The sequence below is a fragment of the Oncorhynchus kisutch genome, unplaced genomic scaffold, assembly GCF_002021735.2.
Source record: "Oncorhynchus kisutch isolate 150728-3 unplaced genomic scaffold, Okis_V2 scaffold1054, whole genome shotgun sequence".
In the NCBI taxonomy this organism is placed as follows: domain Eukaryota; kingdom Metazoa; phylum Chordata; class Actinopteri; order Salmoniformes; family Salmonidae; genus Oncorhynchus; species Oncorhynchus kisutch.
Window position 1 is genome coordinate 74,752 of NW_022262999.1, and position 19,294 is coordinate 94,045.

The 19,294-nt window shown below is 41.6% G+C and overlaps 1 protein-coding gene across 1 annotated transcript; it reads right to left on the reverse strand.

Annotated features, from left to right (window-relative positions):
* Positions 1 to 668: 668 nt before the first annotated feature.
* On the reverse strand, positions 669 to 18,657 carry LOC109876735 (butyrophilin subfamily 2 member A1; the record flags this gene model as incomplete). Its single annotated transcript, XM_031817532.1, has 12 exons — positions 669 to 1,797; positions 3,462 to 3,488; positions 5,060 to 5,080; positions 13,735 to 13,755; positions 14,000 to 14,020; positions 14,419 to 14,439; positions 14,684 to 14,704; positions 15,465 to 15,485; positions 16,134 to 16,250; positions 17,410 to 17,691; positions 17,818 to 18,099; positions 18,240 to 18,657. Coding segments are annotated over 12 exons (1,782 nt in total), but the record flags the coding sequence as incomplete, so codon positions are not given.
* Positions 18,658 to 19,294: the final 637 nt, after the last annotated feature.

The window sequence follows — 19,294 nt, forward strand, 5'->3', positions numbered from 1 at the left end:
TGCTCTAAAACACAGATAGATTTGTTGTTCAGTAATAAACCAGAGAGTGACTAAATCATTCAGTATGGTTACTGGGCTGTCTGATCATAATCTGACACTTATAGCCAGAAAGCATTCTAAGAACAGGTTTAACCTCTCTACTGTTAGAAAGCCCAATCAACTAAGAATACCTAAGAGTGAATTAAATAATTCTGAAAATGCAATTAAGGGAATTTACTGGAATGGTCTCTTGTCCTATGTCACGTTCAGACCTTAGTTCTTTTGTTATGTCTTTGTTTTAGTATGGTCAGGGCGTGAGTTGGGTGGTTAGTTTTTAGTTTTGTTAGTTTTTCTATGATTTGCTATTTCTGTGTTTGGCCTGGTATGGTTCTCAATCAGAGGCAGCTGTCAATCGTTGTCCCTGATTGAGAACCATATTTAGGGAGCCTGTTGTGTTTTCTTGTGTTTCGTGGGTGATTGTTTTCTGTTGTGTGTCTGCACCAGCCAGAATGGTTTTCGGTCGTTTCTCTTTGTTATTTTGGTTATTTCCGTGTTCATTCTAATAAATATGCGCACATACCACGCTGCACCTTGGTCCTCACCTTCTTCCACCAACAACGGCCGTTACAGTATACAATAGTCTGTCTGCAACAGTAGTCTGTCTGATGACAATGATGGAGATAAAACTATTTTTAAACACTCTTTCAGAACATTTAATTATCAAATGATCAATATGTTAAACACTTATTTTGTGCTGTTGCTACATTGTTACCTAAATGTAGGAGCACACAGCAGAAAGGTTACACAACCAGTTGCAATTTTAGCATGTAAATCTTATGCATGCCAGCAAAGCCACTATACAACACTAAACAATACATTAATTGCACTTTAACGGTTACAAACGGTGCCCACAAACTGTTAGGGCCTACATAAAGCTGTCCCAACACCTTACCACTGCTACACCTGGCTATCAGCGGAGCCATGTCTGGCAGCGAAACAGTTCATTGAGCCTAATTTACTGCCTTCTTAAATATTGCTCATATGGCTGACTTGTTTAAACGTGTTTTCTACTGACAATTGAGATGTACAAACTATGGCATAAGGGAACGAGGAGCGGATAAGAGACAATCCGTAATTTCCATTAAGACATAAATGAGCTCGGACGGATGTTGTCAATATAACTACTTGTTCAGCACTTTTTAAAATTATATACAGTATATTTACTGCACATTAGCAGAGTAACAAGCATTTCACAAATAACAATTGCACCCTGTTTGATTTAAAACAGTCAGTCAGTAGCATCCACAGGACAGACGACCAGTGAAATACTATCTGAATCACCAGGATTGAAGAATGGATAGAGTTTCTCAGTGAAGGAGCAGTCAGTGAAAGAGTAGATATGAGACCTGTCCTCCACATTGTAGAAGGAGACCTGTCTCTTCTCATAATCCACAAACACCCCCACCTTCTGGGGCTCCTCTCTCGGGGTGAAGGTGACAGGGGAATCAGCATGAGCTGTGTACTCTCCATCCTTCAGCTCCACAGTCCAGTATCCATTATAAGGGATCGGTCTAGACCTCTCATTCCTATTGATGGACTGTATGACCACCCCCAAAGTCCACTCAGTCTTCCCCTCCACCTTCACCTCATAGTAGAACTTCCCTGAGAAGCCCACATTTCCCAGGACACAGGACCAATTTGTAAACCTCTTCCCGTTGTCAGAGAGAACCTGATCTAGTTCTCCATGTCTCACTTGTTTCCCGTCATCAGACAGGATGAGTTTACAATGTGCCGTATCAGGGTCTAGAGTCACATCCACTGTGGAGAGAAACATACACTATGTAAACACAATGACATCATCATCAGAGGTATAATACACTATGGTAAACACAATGACATCATGACAACATCCATGGTATAATACACTATGGTAAACACAATGACATCATCATCAGAGGTATAATACACTATGGTAAACACAATGACATCATGACAACATCCATGGTATAATACACTATGGTAAACACAATGACATCATGACATCAACATCAGTGGTATAATACACTATGGTAAACACAATGACATCATGACATCAACATCACGGGTATAATACACTATGGTAAACACAATGACATCAACATCAGTGGTATAATACACTATGGTAAACACAATGACATCATGACATCAACATCACGGGTATAATACACTATGGTAAACACAATGATATCATCATCAGTGGTATAATACACTATGGTAAACACAATGATATCATCATCAGTGGTATAATACACTATGGTAAACACAATGACATCACCATCCGTGGTATAATACACTATGGTAAACACAATGACAGCATGACATCAACATCAGTGGGTATAATACACTATGGTAAACACAATGATATCATCATCAGTGGTATAATACACTATGGTAAACACAATGACATCATCATCAGAGGTATAATACACTATGGTAAACACAATGACATCATGACAACATCAGTGGGTATAATACACTATGGTAAACACAATGATATCATGACATCAACATCAGTGGTATAATACACTATGGTAAACACAATGACATCATCATCAGTGGTATAATACACTATGGTAAACACAATGACATCACCATCCGTGGTATAATACACTATGGTAAACACAATGACATCAACATCAGGGGTATAATACACTATGGTAAACACAATGACATCATCACCAGTGGTATAATACACTATGGTAAACACAATGACATCAACATCAGGGGTATAATACACTATGGTAAACACAATGACATCATGACATCAACATCAGTGGTATAATACACTATGGTAAACACAATGACAACATCATCAGTGGTATAATACACTATGGTAAACACAATGACAGCATGACATCAACATCAGTGGGTATAATACACTATGGTAAACACAATGACATCATGACAACATCAGTGGTATAATACACTATGGTAAACACAATGACATCATGACATCATCACCAGTGGTATAATACACTATGGTAAACACAATGATATCATCATCAGTGGTATAATACACTATGGTAAACACAATGACATCACCATCCGTGGTATAATACACTACGGTAAACACAATGATATCATGACAACATCAGTGGTATAATACACTATGGTAAACACAATGACATCATGACATCATCACCAGTGGTATAATACACTATGGTAAACACAATGACATCATCATCAGTGATATAATACACTATGGTAAACACAATGACATCAACACCAGTGGTATAATACACTATGGTAAACACAATGACATCACCATCCGTGGCATAATACACTATGGTAAACACAATGACATCATGACATCAACATCAGTGGTTATAATACACTATAGTAAACCCAATGACATCACTACTATTATTCTGTAAGTAAATCCTAGACACTCTATTTGGTATGGTATGTATTAATTTGTGGATGTCACAGAGTATAAAACACACCTTCATGTCTTCTGATGGTTTCAAAGTCTGAAATATAGAGTAAGAGACTGTTGGTTATGAAAATTAGCGACATACTGATGGATATCACAAACAACTGTAAGTGCACATTTGTGTTGTTCAACCCAGACCTCAAACTATGAAGACCTATAATAATTTGAATCTTAGTGAACATATGGGGAGAAACACTGGCATATATGACACCCCAGCAGTGCCAGGAAGGTGGGGAGACCAAGAGCCCATTTGTTATACAGTATACGCACAGTATATATAATAAATCATTTTGACAGTAACCCTCCATAAATTAATTCATAAACCTTTTTCTTTTCAAAATGTGATAGGAAGCTAAATGTGTTTTTTGGGGGGGCTACAGGAATGTGACTGAAAAAGTGAAAAAGAAACTGATTGATAGTTTGATGGGATAGTCAGGGATGGTAGAAACAGCTTGAGTTGCCGTAGCAACATCAGTGAAACTGGGCAGAAGGGAGATGTACTTCAAATACAGCAGTTCAGGAACATCAATAATTAATTCATATGTGTTTTATTTAACTTCTATTTAACTGTGCAATTCAGTTAAGAAACAAATTCTTACTTTACAATTTTTATTTATTTTACCTTTATTTTACTAGGCAAGTCAGTTAAGAACAAATTCTTATTTTACAATGAGGGCCTACCCCGGCCAAAACCTCCCCAAACCCGGACAACGCTGGGCCAATTGTGCGCCGCCCTATGGGACTCCCCATCACAGCCGGTTGTGATACAGCCCGGGATCAAACCATGTAGTGACGCCTCTAGCACTGAGATGCAGTGCCTTAGACTGCTGCGTCACTCGGAAACCCACAAGCTGACAGTCCCCGAAATCAGGCACTAGAATTACGTAAAAATATGTTCATGTTTACATGACTTCTTTGTTTGATTTCCCACCATGTTATAAGTCAGAAGACCATTCCGGACCTTGCTGGGGCGGCAGGGTAGCCTAGTGGTTAGAGCGTTGGACTAGTAACCAGAAGGTTGCAAGTTCAAACCCCTGAGCTGACAAGGTACAAATCTGTTGTTCTGCGCCTGAACAGGCAGTTAACCCACTGTTCCTAGGCCATGATTGAAAATAAGAATTTGTTCTTAACTGACTTGCCTGGTTAAATAAATAAAAAATAAAAAACTAGGACCATGTCAACATCCTCTGTAAAATAAAAGTGTATTTGCCTCCCTCTGGTGGTAGAAAGTATCACTACATCCATTTATTTTACTTCACTGCAATGTTACTTCATAGGGGCGGTCCTTGGAAAAACATGTTTTTATCCATAGTTCTTTATTTAACATTTTATTCTAGGTGTTTACTGCTCCTTCTCACAACAACTCCTTTGGCAGAGGTCACCTAAAATGCTACTTTAATGAACTACAGATTTCAGCAAACAAAGAAAGTCACACAATTACACAGGACAATCAGGTTCACGGTAAGAGTTTAAGAATGGACATTTTTACAAGTATCGACTGATAGTCGGAGGTACAGTCCACACACACTCATCACAACTCAACTCCATTGACTAAGCTAACATATATAAGACATCATATACAGTAGGTAACAAAGCCATAATACTTACCCAGCTGAGAAGTCAGGATTTCTACAGATAAACACATACATATAGTCAATTAGACACATCAGTGGTGTCCAAGGAGGAATCAACATGTGTTAGCTAACTCTCCAGTCTACACTCTAAAAATAAAAGGTATGATCTTTTAGGATAATATAAGGTTTAAAAAAACTAAAAAACCTTACGGTTAATTTAAGAACCTATACTCTGCCATCAGGTCGTATTTTATTTTTTGTATTTGCCCCCTTTTTCTCCCCAGTTGGTAGTTACAGTCTAGTCTCATCGCTGCAACTCCCGTACGGACTCGGGAGAGGCTAAGGTCATTTTTTCCATTTCTTCCGAAACACAACCCAACCAAATCACACTGCTTCTTGACACAATGCCCACTTAACCCGGAAGCCAGCCGAACCAATGTGTCGGAGGAACCACCGTACAGCTAGCGACGGTGTCAGCGTGCACCGGCCCGCCACAGGAGTCGCTTGTACGCGATGGGGACAAGGACATCCCTGCCGGCCAAACCCTCTCCTACCCGGACGATGCTGGGCCCCATTGGTCTCCCGGTTGCGGCCAGCTGCGACAGTGCCTGGACTCAAACCCAGAATCTCTAGCGGCACAGCTAGCCTGATGCAGTGCCTTAGATCACTGTGCCACTTGGGAGGCCCGTCAGTTCATTTTTAACCTTTGTAGACTTAAGGGGTGCTTTGAAGAACCTTTTCAAAAGAGGGGTTTCGTTTTGGAACCAGTAAGTGAGTAAAGGGCACTCGGGCGTATAATTCAAATTGAGAACATTGGCATTATGGGTCAGCTAGGACTCAGGTAAGGCGTTACAATACAGTTTTTTTTTATCACTATTACATGAACTAAGAAACCTTCTACTATATACTCTTTTGTTTTCTATCCTATGAAATGACCTGTGGGGCCTTTGTCTGGCAAATACATTTCTGTTGTTACACTATAGAAGCGTTGGATTCCCTGTTTTGTGGTTACTTTGGAATGGCGACATCACATGACTGGATTACGAATTGCCGTTATATTTGACAAAAAACGTTGCTGAATGGAACGCTGACGAAAGGTTTATGAGCGTGATCACTCATCAGACCGGAGGTAAAGAGGCGAACATTTCATTTGACCGGAGGTAAAACTAATGTCGCTCCTCAACTGTAAATGAATGTTCCCTGTGACTGTGTTAGAAGTGACTGATGCTATTGAAGCTCTGGGACTGTTTGATTTGCGCTTTTCACTGTGAATAAAGGGGAGAGAATTGTGGTTGTTCTTCCGTTTTGGTTCTGCTCTATGTGTTGGATGAATTTGTGGAACTTGTAAGCTTGGAATCGATCGCTCGTTGAGCTTGGTATCGATCGCTCGTGTAGCTTGGTATCGATCGCTCGTGGAGTTTGGAATCGATCGCTCGTGGAGCTTGGAATCGATCGCTCGTGGAGCTTGGAATCGATCGCTCGTGGAGCTTGGTATCGATCGCTCGTGTAGCTTGGTATCGATCGCTCGTGGAGTTTGGAATCGATCGCTCGTGGAGCTTGGAATCGATCGCTCGTGGAGCTTGGAATCGATCGCTCGTGGAGCTTGGTATCGATCGCTCGTGGAGCTTGGAATCGATCGCTCGTGGAGCTTGGAATCGATCGCTCGTGGAGCTTGGAATCGATCGCTCGTGGAGCTTGGAATCGATCGCTCGTGGAGCTTGGAATCGTGTGTGTCTTTTGTTGTTGGATTTGCGCACTGAGACAAGAACTCCTGGTTGCAAATCAATGGAATTGAATGGGAATTGATGTTCAGTGCTCTTACCTGCCCTTACAATGGATCCAATTGAAACATTGCAAAAGTTCAAATGATCGAGAAGTGCTAAGTTGGGTGCACTTACTACAAGAGAAATGGGATCACACAACTTATGGGGGAAATGTTGAAATCTTTGATGACACAAAGATTACTCAAAGTTGGTTAACTTGGTGCATGATCTCAATGAGTCCATAAAGGCTTTGTTATCTGCTGAGAAGGCAACAAAGTATCAGGTTGAACATTATGGCCCAAACGCAGCAACACTGGATCGTTTTGCAACCATTTTGGACACGTGGATGGAAGAAGAACAGTAATAAACAATGGCTAAAAAACTGATGAGGAGGTCCAGCCAAGTATCTCCAATGTCTCATTAAAATATGTAAAGAGATCACAACACAGCAGGCACTCAGGACAATCCATCACATCTTCTACCAGGCTCTATTTGAAGGCTGAAAGGGAAGCCTTACTGGTTAAAGCTGAAGCATTGAAAAGTAAACAAGCATTGGAGAAACAGGAGGCTCAACTCAAGGCACAAAAGAAAGGTTTGGAGCTTGAAGCTGAAATATTGGCTAACAGTGCAAAGCCGAATGTATTCCATGTGTAGGAAGCCACTCAAGGAATGGGGAAACAAATCAGATGATTTAATTAACGATGCCTGAATGCAATGGGAAGGCCTGAAGATACCATGGGGAAGGTTACTCAAAGCAAATTGGTGCCCAGCACCACTCAGGTTGTCACAGGTCTCCATTCCACACAGTCACACATCTTGGCTGACCATCTTGGATCCCCATTGTTCACCACGTCTGTTTATACTGCACAGGGCCATCGTCAAAGTAGTATGTTATAACTACCACCACATACAGCTCTGTTTATACTGCACAGGGCCAGGGTCAATATACTATGTTATAACTAAGGACTACCACCACATACAGCACTGTTCATCATAGGTCAACTCACACACAACTAACACACTGTTGTAAAGACCAAAAGAGGCAGCTGCAACTTCCAACTAGGGGAGGAAGGCCTTTCAACCCAGATCAGGGTGGAGCTGACAACATGGACAGTATTGTCAACATTCTGCTACACCAAAATGCTATCACTGAGATGCTGGTAAGGCAACAAAGTTTTTCCTAATTACCACCTCTTAGTGTACGACTGGGTGACCCACCACACTACAGGTTCTTTGTACCAGTGTTTAAGGGTGACCCACTAGACTACAGGTTCTTTGTACCAGTGTTTAAGGGTGACCCACTAGACTACATATCTTTGTACCAGTGTTTAAGAGTGAACCACTAGACTACATATCTTTGTACCAGTGTTTAAGGGTGACCCACTAGACTACATATCTTTGTACCAGTGTTTAAGGGTGACCCACTAGACTACATATCTTTGTACCAGTGTTTAAGGGTGAACCACTAGACTACATATCTTTGTACCAGTGTTTAAGGGTGACCCACTAGACTACATATCTTTGTACCAGTGTTTAAGGGTGACCCACTAGACTACAGGTTCTGTGTACCAGTGTTTAAGGGTGACCCACTAGACTACATATCTTTGTACCAGTGTTTAAGGGTGACCCACTAGACTACAGGTTATTTGTACATGGCTTTGAACACGCTATCGAAGACCGGACCGAGAACAGCAAAGACAGGCTGTACCTTTTGGAGAAATTCACCATGGGGCAACCCAAATCAAATCTTGGCTCAGCTCCTTTGTCTTACTGAGGTTGAGGGAGAGGTTGTTGTCCTGTCATCACACTGCCAGGTATCTGACCTCCTCCTCAAGGCTGTCTCATTGTTTTCAGTGATCAGGCCTACCACCGTCTGCAAACTTAATGATGGTGTTGGAGTTCTAAGTGGCCATGCAGTCATGGGTGAACAGGGAGTACCCGAGAGGACTAAGTACGCACCCCTGAGGGGCCCCCATGTTGAGGGTCAGCATGGCGGATGTATTGTTGTCTACCCTCACCACCTTGGGGCGACCCATCAGCAAGTCCAGGATCCAGTTGCAGAGGGAGGTGTTCAGTCCCAGGATCCTTAGCTTAGTGATGAACTTGGAGGGCACCATGGTGTTGAATGCTGAGCTGTAGTCAATGAACAGCATTCTCACGTAGGTGTTCCTTTTGTCCAGGTGGGAAAGGGTAGTGTAGAGTGCAATAGAGATTGTGTCATCTGTGGTTCTGTTGGGGTGGTATGCGAATTGGGGTGGGTCCAGGGTGTCCTGAATGATGGTGTTGACGTGAGCCATGATCAGCCTTACAAAGCATTTCAAGGATATTGATGTGAGTGCAGGGAAAGGTTGAAAATGTCAGTAAAGACACTTGCCAGCTGGTCAGCGCATGCTCTGAGTACGAGTCCTGCAAATCCATCTGACCCTGTGGCCTTGTGAGTGAAAAACCTGTTTAAAGGTCTTACACACATTGGCTACTGAGAGCGTGGTCACACAGCCGCCCGGAACGCATGGTTTAGTGTTTCTTCCCTCGACAGGAGCGTAGAAGGCATTTAGCTCATCTGCTAGGCTCGTGTCACTGGGCAGCTTGTGGCTGCGTTTCCCTTCTAATCTGTGATAGTTTGCGAGCCCTGCTACATCCGACAAGTGTCAGAGCTTGTGTAGTAGGATTTGATCTTACTCCTGTATTGATGCTTTGCCTGTTTGATGATTCATCGGAGGGAATAACATGATTTATTCGAAGCGTCTGGGTTTGTGTCCTGCTCCTTGAAAACGGCAGCCTTTAGCTCAGTGCGGATGTTGCCTGTAATCCATGGCTTCTGGTTGGGACATGTATGTACGGCCACTGTGGGACCGATGTCATCGATGCACTTTAATGAAGCAGGTGACTGATGTGGTAAACTCCTCACCACTTCCGAATTGAGCGTGTCACTGGTACTTCCTGTTTGAGTTGTTACTTGTAAACAGGATTAAGGAGGAGAGTTATGGTCAGATTAGCCAGAGATCTAGTCCACATTTACCAACATATGGAGGCTGACATAGGGTATGCAGAGGCCAAAAGACTTCTGAAAAAAGCACTTTGGAGACTAGTATAGAATTATCACAGCTTGTATTGAGAAAGCTCTCAGCTGGTCGTCCAACAAGACTGAAGATTCTGAATCCTTACAGAATGCTACAACACTATGGATAATGTTCAATATATGGAGGAAATGGACAGCCAATCAAATATGAGAGCCATAGTCTCAAAGCTGCCATAAAAGTTGAAAGAAAAATGTAGAGTCTTATGACCTACAAGAGAGAAATGGAAGAAGAGCCAGGTTTGCTCATCTGGTTACTAAGCCAGGATAGCCTCATAAGGTCAACTAATCTTTAAAAGCTTAACCTACAACTTGATAACTTCACCCATACTTATTGATACACTGTAGCCAAGAGTGGTAATATGCCTACGAGACAAAAAAATGCATAGGAAGAACCGAAACAGAGCAAGAAACGACAGAGCAAGAACCTCTGACCATGGCCTCCTTGGAAACCCAAGATGTCACTTTAGGAAGAAGTTAGGCTAGCTCACATCCTCAAAGTGATCAAAGAAGGCCATAACTCCCTCACAGCACAATTTAACTTGAAACCGTCTGAGTTCAGCTGCTCCATCTCAGCACAATTGGCTGAAATCAAAAACTCCATCTAAGGTTTGACAGCGATTATCAACACGCTAGGATCACAAATGGAAGAAGCTGAAGAGCTGCTGAGGACAAGCTAGAGGGAATGGGGACAGAACTACAGAAACTGAGCAAAAACAACAATACCTGATGAATAAGGTGAACCATTTAGAAAACTACAGCAGGCCAAGTAACATTAGAATTATCGGCCTCTGCGAGGCCTGTGAGGGGATGGACCCCATTGGTTTCTCTGCTGCCATTATCCCCTCCCTACCAGGAACCCCTGGTTATCGAATGGGAACACAGGTCACTCGCCCTTCACCCATCCCCTGATCAGAACCCACAACCCTTCCTTGTTCGGTTCCTGAGGTACCAGGACAGAGAGAATGTTTTCAGAACCGTGGCCAAACATTTCAAGGAGAAAGGAGTGATCCTATACAACGGGGAGGCAATTAAACAACGTCCTTATGTCCCTGAAAAAGCTAAAGACTGATGTTGCGTTTATACAAGAAACACATCTAACATGGGCAGAACATAAAAAGTTAGAGGGAATTGTAGCATCTGCTTCCAGCTCACACACTCAAACACGTAGATCCCCTGAACACAGCTCACTCTCCAGATCCCAATCACCTGAATTCTGTTCACACACCTGTCATTATCACACCTATTTAGTTCAGTTCTTTGCACCCCATCATTGTGAGGTATTGGTTGTTTTGTGACACATGTCTATGATAGTATGGTAGTTTTGCCTGCCTCACTAACGACACCTTTTGCCTATTCCCTGCCTGTACTTTAGCCTATCGGATTTCCTGTTATCAACCAATTGCCTGATCTCCCGGACTACATCATTAGCCATTTCCCTGCCTGTACTGTTGCCTTTTTGGACCCCCTGTGTATGACCTTCTGTATGCCCCTGGAACCAGCTACCTGCCTCCTCCTGTGGTCCCTTACAATAAACACCTGCTGCGCTCTGCGCTTGAAACCAGCTCTCGGTCTCCCTTCGTGTTCATTACAGGAATTGGCAGGACAGGTCTTTGCCTCTTCATATAACACAAAGACACAGGGAGTAGCTGTGATGATTAATAAGAATTTACCCTTCTGTGTAACGAAAACAAATATTGATCCACTGGGACGTTATATAGTGGTCCATGGCAAAATGTATTCTGAATCTTGGACCTTGCTTAATGTATATGCACCCAATTATGATTATCATATTTTTATTCATGATATATTCCCCATGGTACCAGAATTTCAGGGAACACTCTTAGTTGGGGGCAACTTGAATTTTTGTCTGGATCAGATTCTGAATACATCCTCCACTAAAGTCAGTCAAATGCACTCTATCATTTATGAAAGACTTACATTTGAAAGACACATGGAGATAGCTCCACCCCCAAGATAGGGATTACTCATTCTACTCCTACCTAAATAACTCTAATACCTGGATTGGTTATCTATCTCCTATCAACACAGGTAACCCATATAGTTGTGTAAACTGAGTATTTATCCAGAACTAGCTCAGATCATTCTCCCCTCACACTTTCTGTTTGGATGCCGGATGGAGTTCAAGGGACATATAGATGGAGCCTAAACCCAACTCTTTTTAAAAAAGCAGAATTTTGTCAATTTATCAGAGAACAAATTAAGTTTCAGTGAAAGAAACTGTCCTTCCTCTCCCAGTAGTTTTGTACTCTGGGATACATTAAAGGCCTTTCTTAGGGGTCAAATAATTTATTATACCAAAGGTCTCAAGAGAAATGCACTGCTGAATTGAATGTTACTACAAAAATAACACCAAAAATCTGTCTCTAAAGAAACATTCCGCTCATTGATGTATAAAAACTCATGGTTCCACCATTGGGGTGCCAGGACAGAGAAGAGCTTGGACTGGACTGAGCGGGAGCTGCCCTCCCAGGGGTGGGAGGGCCAAGAGACCAGAGGTGGCAGAACGGGGTGTAGGGTTTGCTCATAGCCTGAAAGAAGGGAGGGGCAGTTCTTCTTGCTGCTACGTAGGCAAGCACCATGATCTTGTAGTGGATGCAAGATTTGACTGGAAGCCAGTGGATTGTGCAAAGGAGCGGGTTGACATGAGAGAACTTGGGAAGGTTGAAAACCAGGCGGGCTGTAGCATTCTGGATAAATTGCAGAGGTTTCATGGCACAAGCAGAGAGCCCAGCCAACAGATATTTCTATTAGTCAAGACTGGAGATGACAAGTGCCTGGATTAGGACCTGTGCCGCTTCCTGTGTTAGGTATGGTCATATGGATGTTGTAGAGCATGAACCTGCGGTAGCGAGACGCTGCTTTGATGTTTTCAGAGAATGACAGGGTGTTGTCCAGGTTCACGCCAAGGTTCTTTGCACTCTGGGTGTGTGACACTGTGGAGTTCTCAATTGTGATGGAGAGGTGTGATAATATGAATGAGCCAAGTGACTTGGTGTATAGAGAGAAGAGGAGAGAAACTAGAACAGAACCCTGGGGGACACCAGTAGTGAGAGAACATGGTGCAGACCCAGATCCTCTCTACTGATGGTTCCCAGTGTCGAAGGCCGTGGATAGATCTAGGAGGATGAGAATAGATGAGAGAGAGTCTGCTTTGTCAGTACGGAGAGCCTCCGTGACACAAAGAAGAGCAGTCTCGGTTGAGTGACCCGGCCTGAAGCCTGAGTTAGGGTCAAGAAGATTGTTCTGAGAGCGATAACGAGAGAGTTGATCAGAGATAGCACGCTCAATTGTTTTGGAAAGAAAAGTAAAGGATACAGGTCTATAGCTTGACATCAGATGAGTCAAGTGTTGGTCTCTCAACAGTTTCCCGTGTGTATCAAGAATGGTCCACCACCCAAGGATATCCGGCCAACTTGACACATCTGTGGGAAGTATTGGAGTCAACATGGACTGGTATCCCTTGGGAATGCTTTCAACACCTTGTAAAGTCCATGCCCTAACAAATTGAGGCAAAAGGGGTTGCAACACAATATTAGGAAGGTGTTCCTAATGGTTTGTACTCTCAGCGTATGTCAGACTTGTTCTGGAAGAGGTGGACCAAAGAGTATCTTCCTGAGTTGCAGGAGCAACAAAAATTAACACAAGAAGAAAATTTGTCTCTGGGGACATGGTTCTCAGCAATATGACTCTTATCTCTGTACAAAGTGGTGATGGGTTAAAGGTTCCAAACTGTCTATTCATCACATACCTGGGGCCTCAAGGTAAGTTTTGAATTGGTTTACGAATAGCCTTTATAAAATGGTTCACATAATTCTTGCAAAGAGATGATCTGAAGACACTACTTACCCTTCTCCTTCCTGAGGACATCTGTAAACATGTAGAGTAGATGGAAGACAGTGAGAACATCATTAACATGAACACTAGAAGATGTAGTCTCTCTCTGGGACTCCTTGTCTCATATCAATGTTCCAACATCAGAACTAACATCTTCAATGAGCTCAAAATAACTTTCTTTAAATGTTTTCGTACTTGAAGTCGGTAAATTAAAGAGAATTTTACTTTTGTGGTTCTAATAATGTTATCAATGTGATGATCTGAAGACACTACTTACCTCGATTCTCAGTGAGGTAATCTGTAAACATGTAGAGTAGATGGAAGACAGTGAGAACATCATTAACATGAACACTAGAAGATGTAGTCTCTCTCTGGGACTCCTTGGTCAGGATTCAATCCAATGTGCGCTATACAGCAGGGCACTTCACAGCTGACAATGCAGTTTTTAAAGGCATTTTCCGCCGGCATTCACAGAGATCACATTCATGGTAAACACTGCACATGTCGACTCAAGTGCAAAATACCTTTAAAAGTCTGTTATAGTGTGCTGTGTTATAATGCGTCTTGAAATGAATCCCGGCCCTTGTCTCATAACACTGTTCTAACATCAGAAGGAACATCTTCAATGTGCTCAGCCACAAAAAAAGACTTAACATGCTTCACATAATTCTAGTAAAGTCTGAAGACACTACTTACATTTCTGTTCACAGAGTTCATCTGTAAACATGTAGAGTAGATGGAAGACAGTGAGAACATCATTAACATGAACACTAGAAGATGTCGTCTCTCTCTGGGACTCCTTGTCTCATATCAATGTTCCAACATCAGAAGGAACATCTTCAATGAGCTCAAAATAACCTTCTTAAAATGTTGTCGTACTTGAAGTCGGTAAATTAAAGAGAATGTAACTTTTGTGGTTCTAATAATGTTATCGAAGTGATGATCTGAAGACTGTACTTACAATTCTGGTCCCAGAGGTCATCTGTAAATATGTAGAGTAGATGGAAGACAGTGAGAACATCATTAACATGAACACTAGAAGATGTAGCCTCTCTCTGGGACTCCTTGGTCAGGATTCAATCCAATGTGTGATAAACGGCAGGGCACTTCACACCTAACAATGCACTTTTTAAAGGCATTTTCCGCCGGCATTCACAGAGATCATATTCATGGTAAACACTGCACATGTCGTCTCAAGTGCAAAATACCTTTAAAAGTCTGTTACAGTGTGCTGTGTTATAATGCACCTTCAATTGAATCCCGGCCCTTGTCTCATGACACTGTTCTAACATCAGAAGGAACATCTAGGGCCAAACAGAAGTTGAAACGATAACAAAGCCTGAACCACTCTTGTTTTGGTAAAAAGCTGAGGGAGGGGCTGGAGAAATAACATCACTCTCAAATTCATAGACAGAATTATGGATGCAAGGACTGACCACCCATGATACTGTATATACATTATAGTTTAAATATGTTTGGAGGCTGTATAGTGTCTGCTTGCATTGACTTTGTTTACAAACATTGAGATAAAACAAGGTTATATTTTGGGTTCTGATGGGGTACAACAGTTAAACTAAGCTCTTTAATCATTTATAAGTTATATTCTTCAAGAATCAGTGGGTACATGTAATTCATTTATAAGTCAAAAAATGGATGTAGCAACTACCGATTGTCCCTTTGTGCTAAAAAAAAACGGTGTTTACTTAAATTTAGCAAAGTGATGATCTGAAGACACTACTTACCTAGCTTCCTAGTGAGGACATCTGTAAACATGTAGAGTAGATGGAAGACAGTGAGAACATCATTAACATGAACACTAGAAGATGTAGTCTCTCTCTGGGACTCCTTGTCTCATATCACTTCTCTAACGTCACAAATCCTAATTGAGTTCCACCACCTAAATGAGTCCAGCGTACCTCTGTGAGACAACTACCTCTGTGAGACAACCAGCATACCTCTGTGAGACAACTACCTCTGTGAGACAACTACCTCTGTGAGACAAATATATTCTACCCACCACCACTTCTTAATTTCATTCATTAAATGTGACTGGTCCATCAGTGATCCAGGTGTATCAGAGACCACCCCTCTCTAGTTTAGTGGTCCTCCACAGTCTCAACACACCCTTAAAATCAGTCATCAGTGTTAACATGTGAATCACCTGTAGATTAAAATCAGTCATCAGTGTTAACATGTGAATCACCTGCAGATTAAAATCAGTCATCAGTGTTAAAATGTTAATCACTTGAAGATTAAAATCAGTCATCAGTGTTAACATGTTAATCACCTGCAGGTGTAGTATATTATCATGTATCCACAGAACACAACCACTGTGATTGTGTTGAGGTTGAAAAAATACATTGCAGACATTTTTTTCTAACAATTAAACATCCATATAATCTGTCCATTACCTTTCTTATTACGTATGCAGTAGACAGCCAGAGATAACCCAATCACAGTGACGGCTCCCAGACAGCATAACACAATGAAGGCCATTCTCAATGGGGTTGCGTAATCAAACAACTCACCTAAAACACACACATTAACAACCGGGTTTGGTACTAATACTACCACACATCAACAACAGGGTTTGGTACTACTACTACCACACATCAACAACAGGGTTTGGTACTAATACTACCACACATCATTACACATCAACAACAGGGTTTGGTACTAATACTACCACACATCAACAACAGGGTTTGGTACTAATACTACCACACATCATTACACATCAACAACAAGGTTTGGTACTACTACTACCACACATCAACAACAGGGTTTGGTACTAATACTACCACACATCAACAACAGGGTTTGGTACTACTACTACCACACATCAACAACAGGGTTTGGTACTAATACTACCACACATCATTACACATCAACAACAGGGTTTGGTACTACTACTACCACACATCAACAACAGGGTTTGGTACTAATACTACCACACATCATTACACATCAACAACAGGGTTTGGTACTAATACTACCACACATCATTACACATCAACAACAGGGTTTGGTACTAATACTACCACACATCACTACACATCAACAACAGGGTTTGGTACTACTACTACCACACATCATTACACATCAACAACAGGGTTTGGTACTAATACAACCACACATCAACAACAGGGTTTGGTACTAATACTACCACACATCAACAACAGGGTTGGGTACTAATACTACCACACATCAACAACAGGGTTGGGTACTAATACTACCACACATCAACAACAGGGTTTGGTACTAATACTACCACACATCAACAACAGGGTTTGGTACTAATACTACCACACATCATTACACATCAACAACAGGGTTTGGTACCAATACTACCACACACATCAACAACAGGGTTTGGTACTAATACTACCACACATCATTACACATCAACAACAGGGTTTGGTACCAATACTACCACACACATCAACAACAGGGTTGGGTACTAATACTCCCACACATCATTACACATCAACAACAGGGTTTGGTACTAATACTACCACACATCATTACACATCAACAACAGGGTTGGGTACAAATACTACCACACATCAACAACAGGGTTTGGTACTAATACTACCAACCAAAGCCTTTGGTTAAAACACATACTGTACATTAACACATCAATATCTCCAGTGTTTCATGTCTAAATAATATTATGTTGTTACTCACTAGGGAGGTGAATCTCTGTCTCCATCTTCTCATTGATTCGGCTCTGTTGGACTCTGCAGGTAAAGCGGTTGGTGTCAGTCTCCTGGACAATGACATGTTGTTTGACTCTGTAGAATCCCTTGGAGTCTCTGTGTATCTCAGGAGGACCAGCAGAGAGATTGACTCCTTTACTGTCCAGCCACACCAGCTCAGGCTCAGGGTGCCAGCCTTCTGATTCACACAGCAGACCCATCCCTCCCTCTCTGTGTCCCTCAATGGACACCACTGGCTTGGATCCTACAACTACAGACACACAGATAGACTGGCTGTTAACTGGTGACAGGCTGTGAACAAATAGACACATACTGGACATTAACACATCAATATCTCCAGTGTTTCATGTCTAAACAATATTATGTTGTTACTCACTAGGGAGGTGAATCTCTGTCTCCATCTTCTCATTGATCCGGCTCTGTTGGACTCTGCAGGTAAAGCGGTTGGTGTCAGTCTCCTGGACAATGACATGTCGTTTGACTGTGTAGAATCCATCTAAGTCTCTGTGTGTCTCAGGAAGACCAGCAGAGAGATGGACTCCTTTACTGTCCAGCCACACCAGCTCAGGCTCAGGGTGCCAGCCTTCTGATTCACACAGCAGACCCATCCCTCCCTCTCTGTGTCCCTCGATGGACACCACTGGCTTGGATCCTACAGCTACAGACACACAGATTGGATGTTACCTGGTGACAGGCTGTGAACAAATAGACACATACTGTATCCAGTAATATGAAGGAAAGAGGTGATGTCATTGTACTGTAATTAGATTATTACATTAACATGAAAATAAATCTCACCTTTAACGAGGACTTGAACAGTGAAATCATCATACCAGCTCTTTGACTGAATTAAGCATTTGTAACGTCCCTCATCAGTGCCTTGTACCCTGGTCAGTTTCAAAGAGGTGTTTCCCCTCCATAGTTCCTCTTCATACAGTGAAGTTCTTCCACTATAGAAGAGAATCTGATCCTCTCGTATGATTCTGTGGTTTTGGTAACGAAAGACACGACTGTCTAAGAAGTCCAGGTTAAGCCAGTCCACTGTCATGTCCTCAGCACTGATGTTGGGTTTGAGGTAACAGGGCAAAATGATGTCATCACCAGCTACAGCAACAATGGAATCAGTTGGACCAAGAACCTCAAACTTCTCTGAAGAGAACAGACATATTAACAGTTTCAATAGTTTACAGTGGTTTCCTCTCTCATCTGCACAGATCTGAAATACACTGTAGTATATATAGTGGTACTATACACTGTAGTATATATAGTAGTACTAGACACTGTAGTATATATAGTAGTACTAGACACTGTATTATATATAGTAGTACTATACACTGTAGTATATATAGTGGTACTAGACACTAGTATATATAGTAGTACTAGACACTGTAGTATATATAGTAGTACTAGACACTGTAGTATATATAGTAGTACTAGACACTGTAGTATATATAGTAGTACTAGACACTGTAGTATATATAGTAGTACTAGACACTGTAGTATATATAGTAGTACTAGACACTGTAGTATATATAGTGGTACTAGACACTGTAGTATATATAGTAGTACTAGACACTGTAGTATATATAGTAGTACTAGACACTGTAGTATATATAGTAGTACTAGACACTGTAGTATATATAGTAGTACTAGACACTGTATTATATATAGTAGTACTATACACTGTAGTATATATAGTGGTACTAGACACTGTAGTATATATAGTAGTACTAGACACTGTAGTATATATAGTAGTACTAGACACTGTAGTATATATAGTAGTACTAGACACTGTAGTATATATAGTGGTACTATACACTGTATAATATATAGTAGTACTATACACTGTAGTA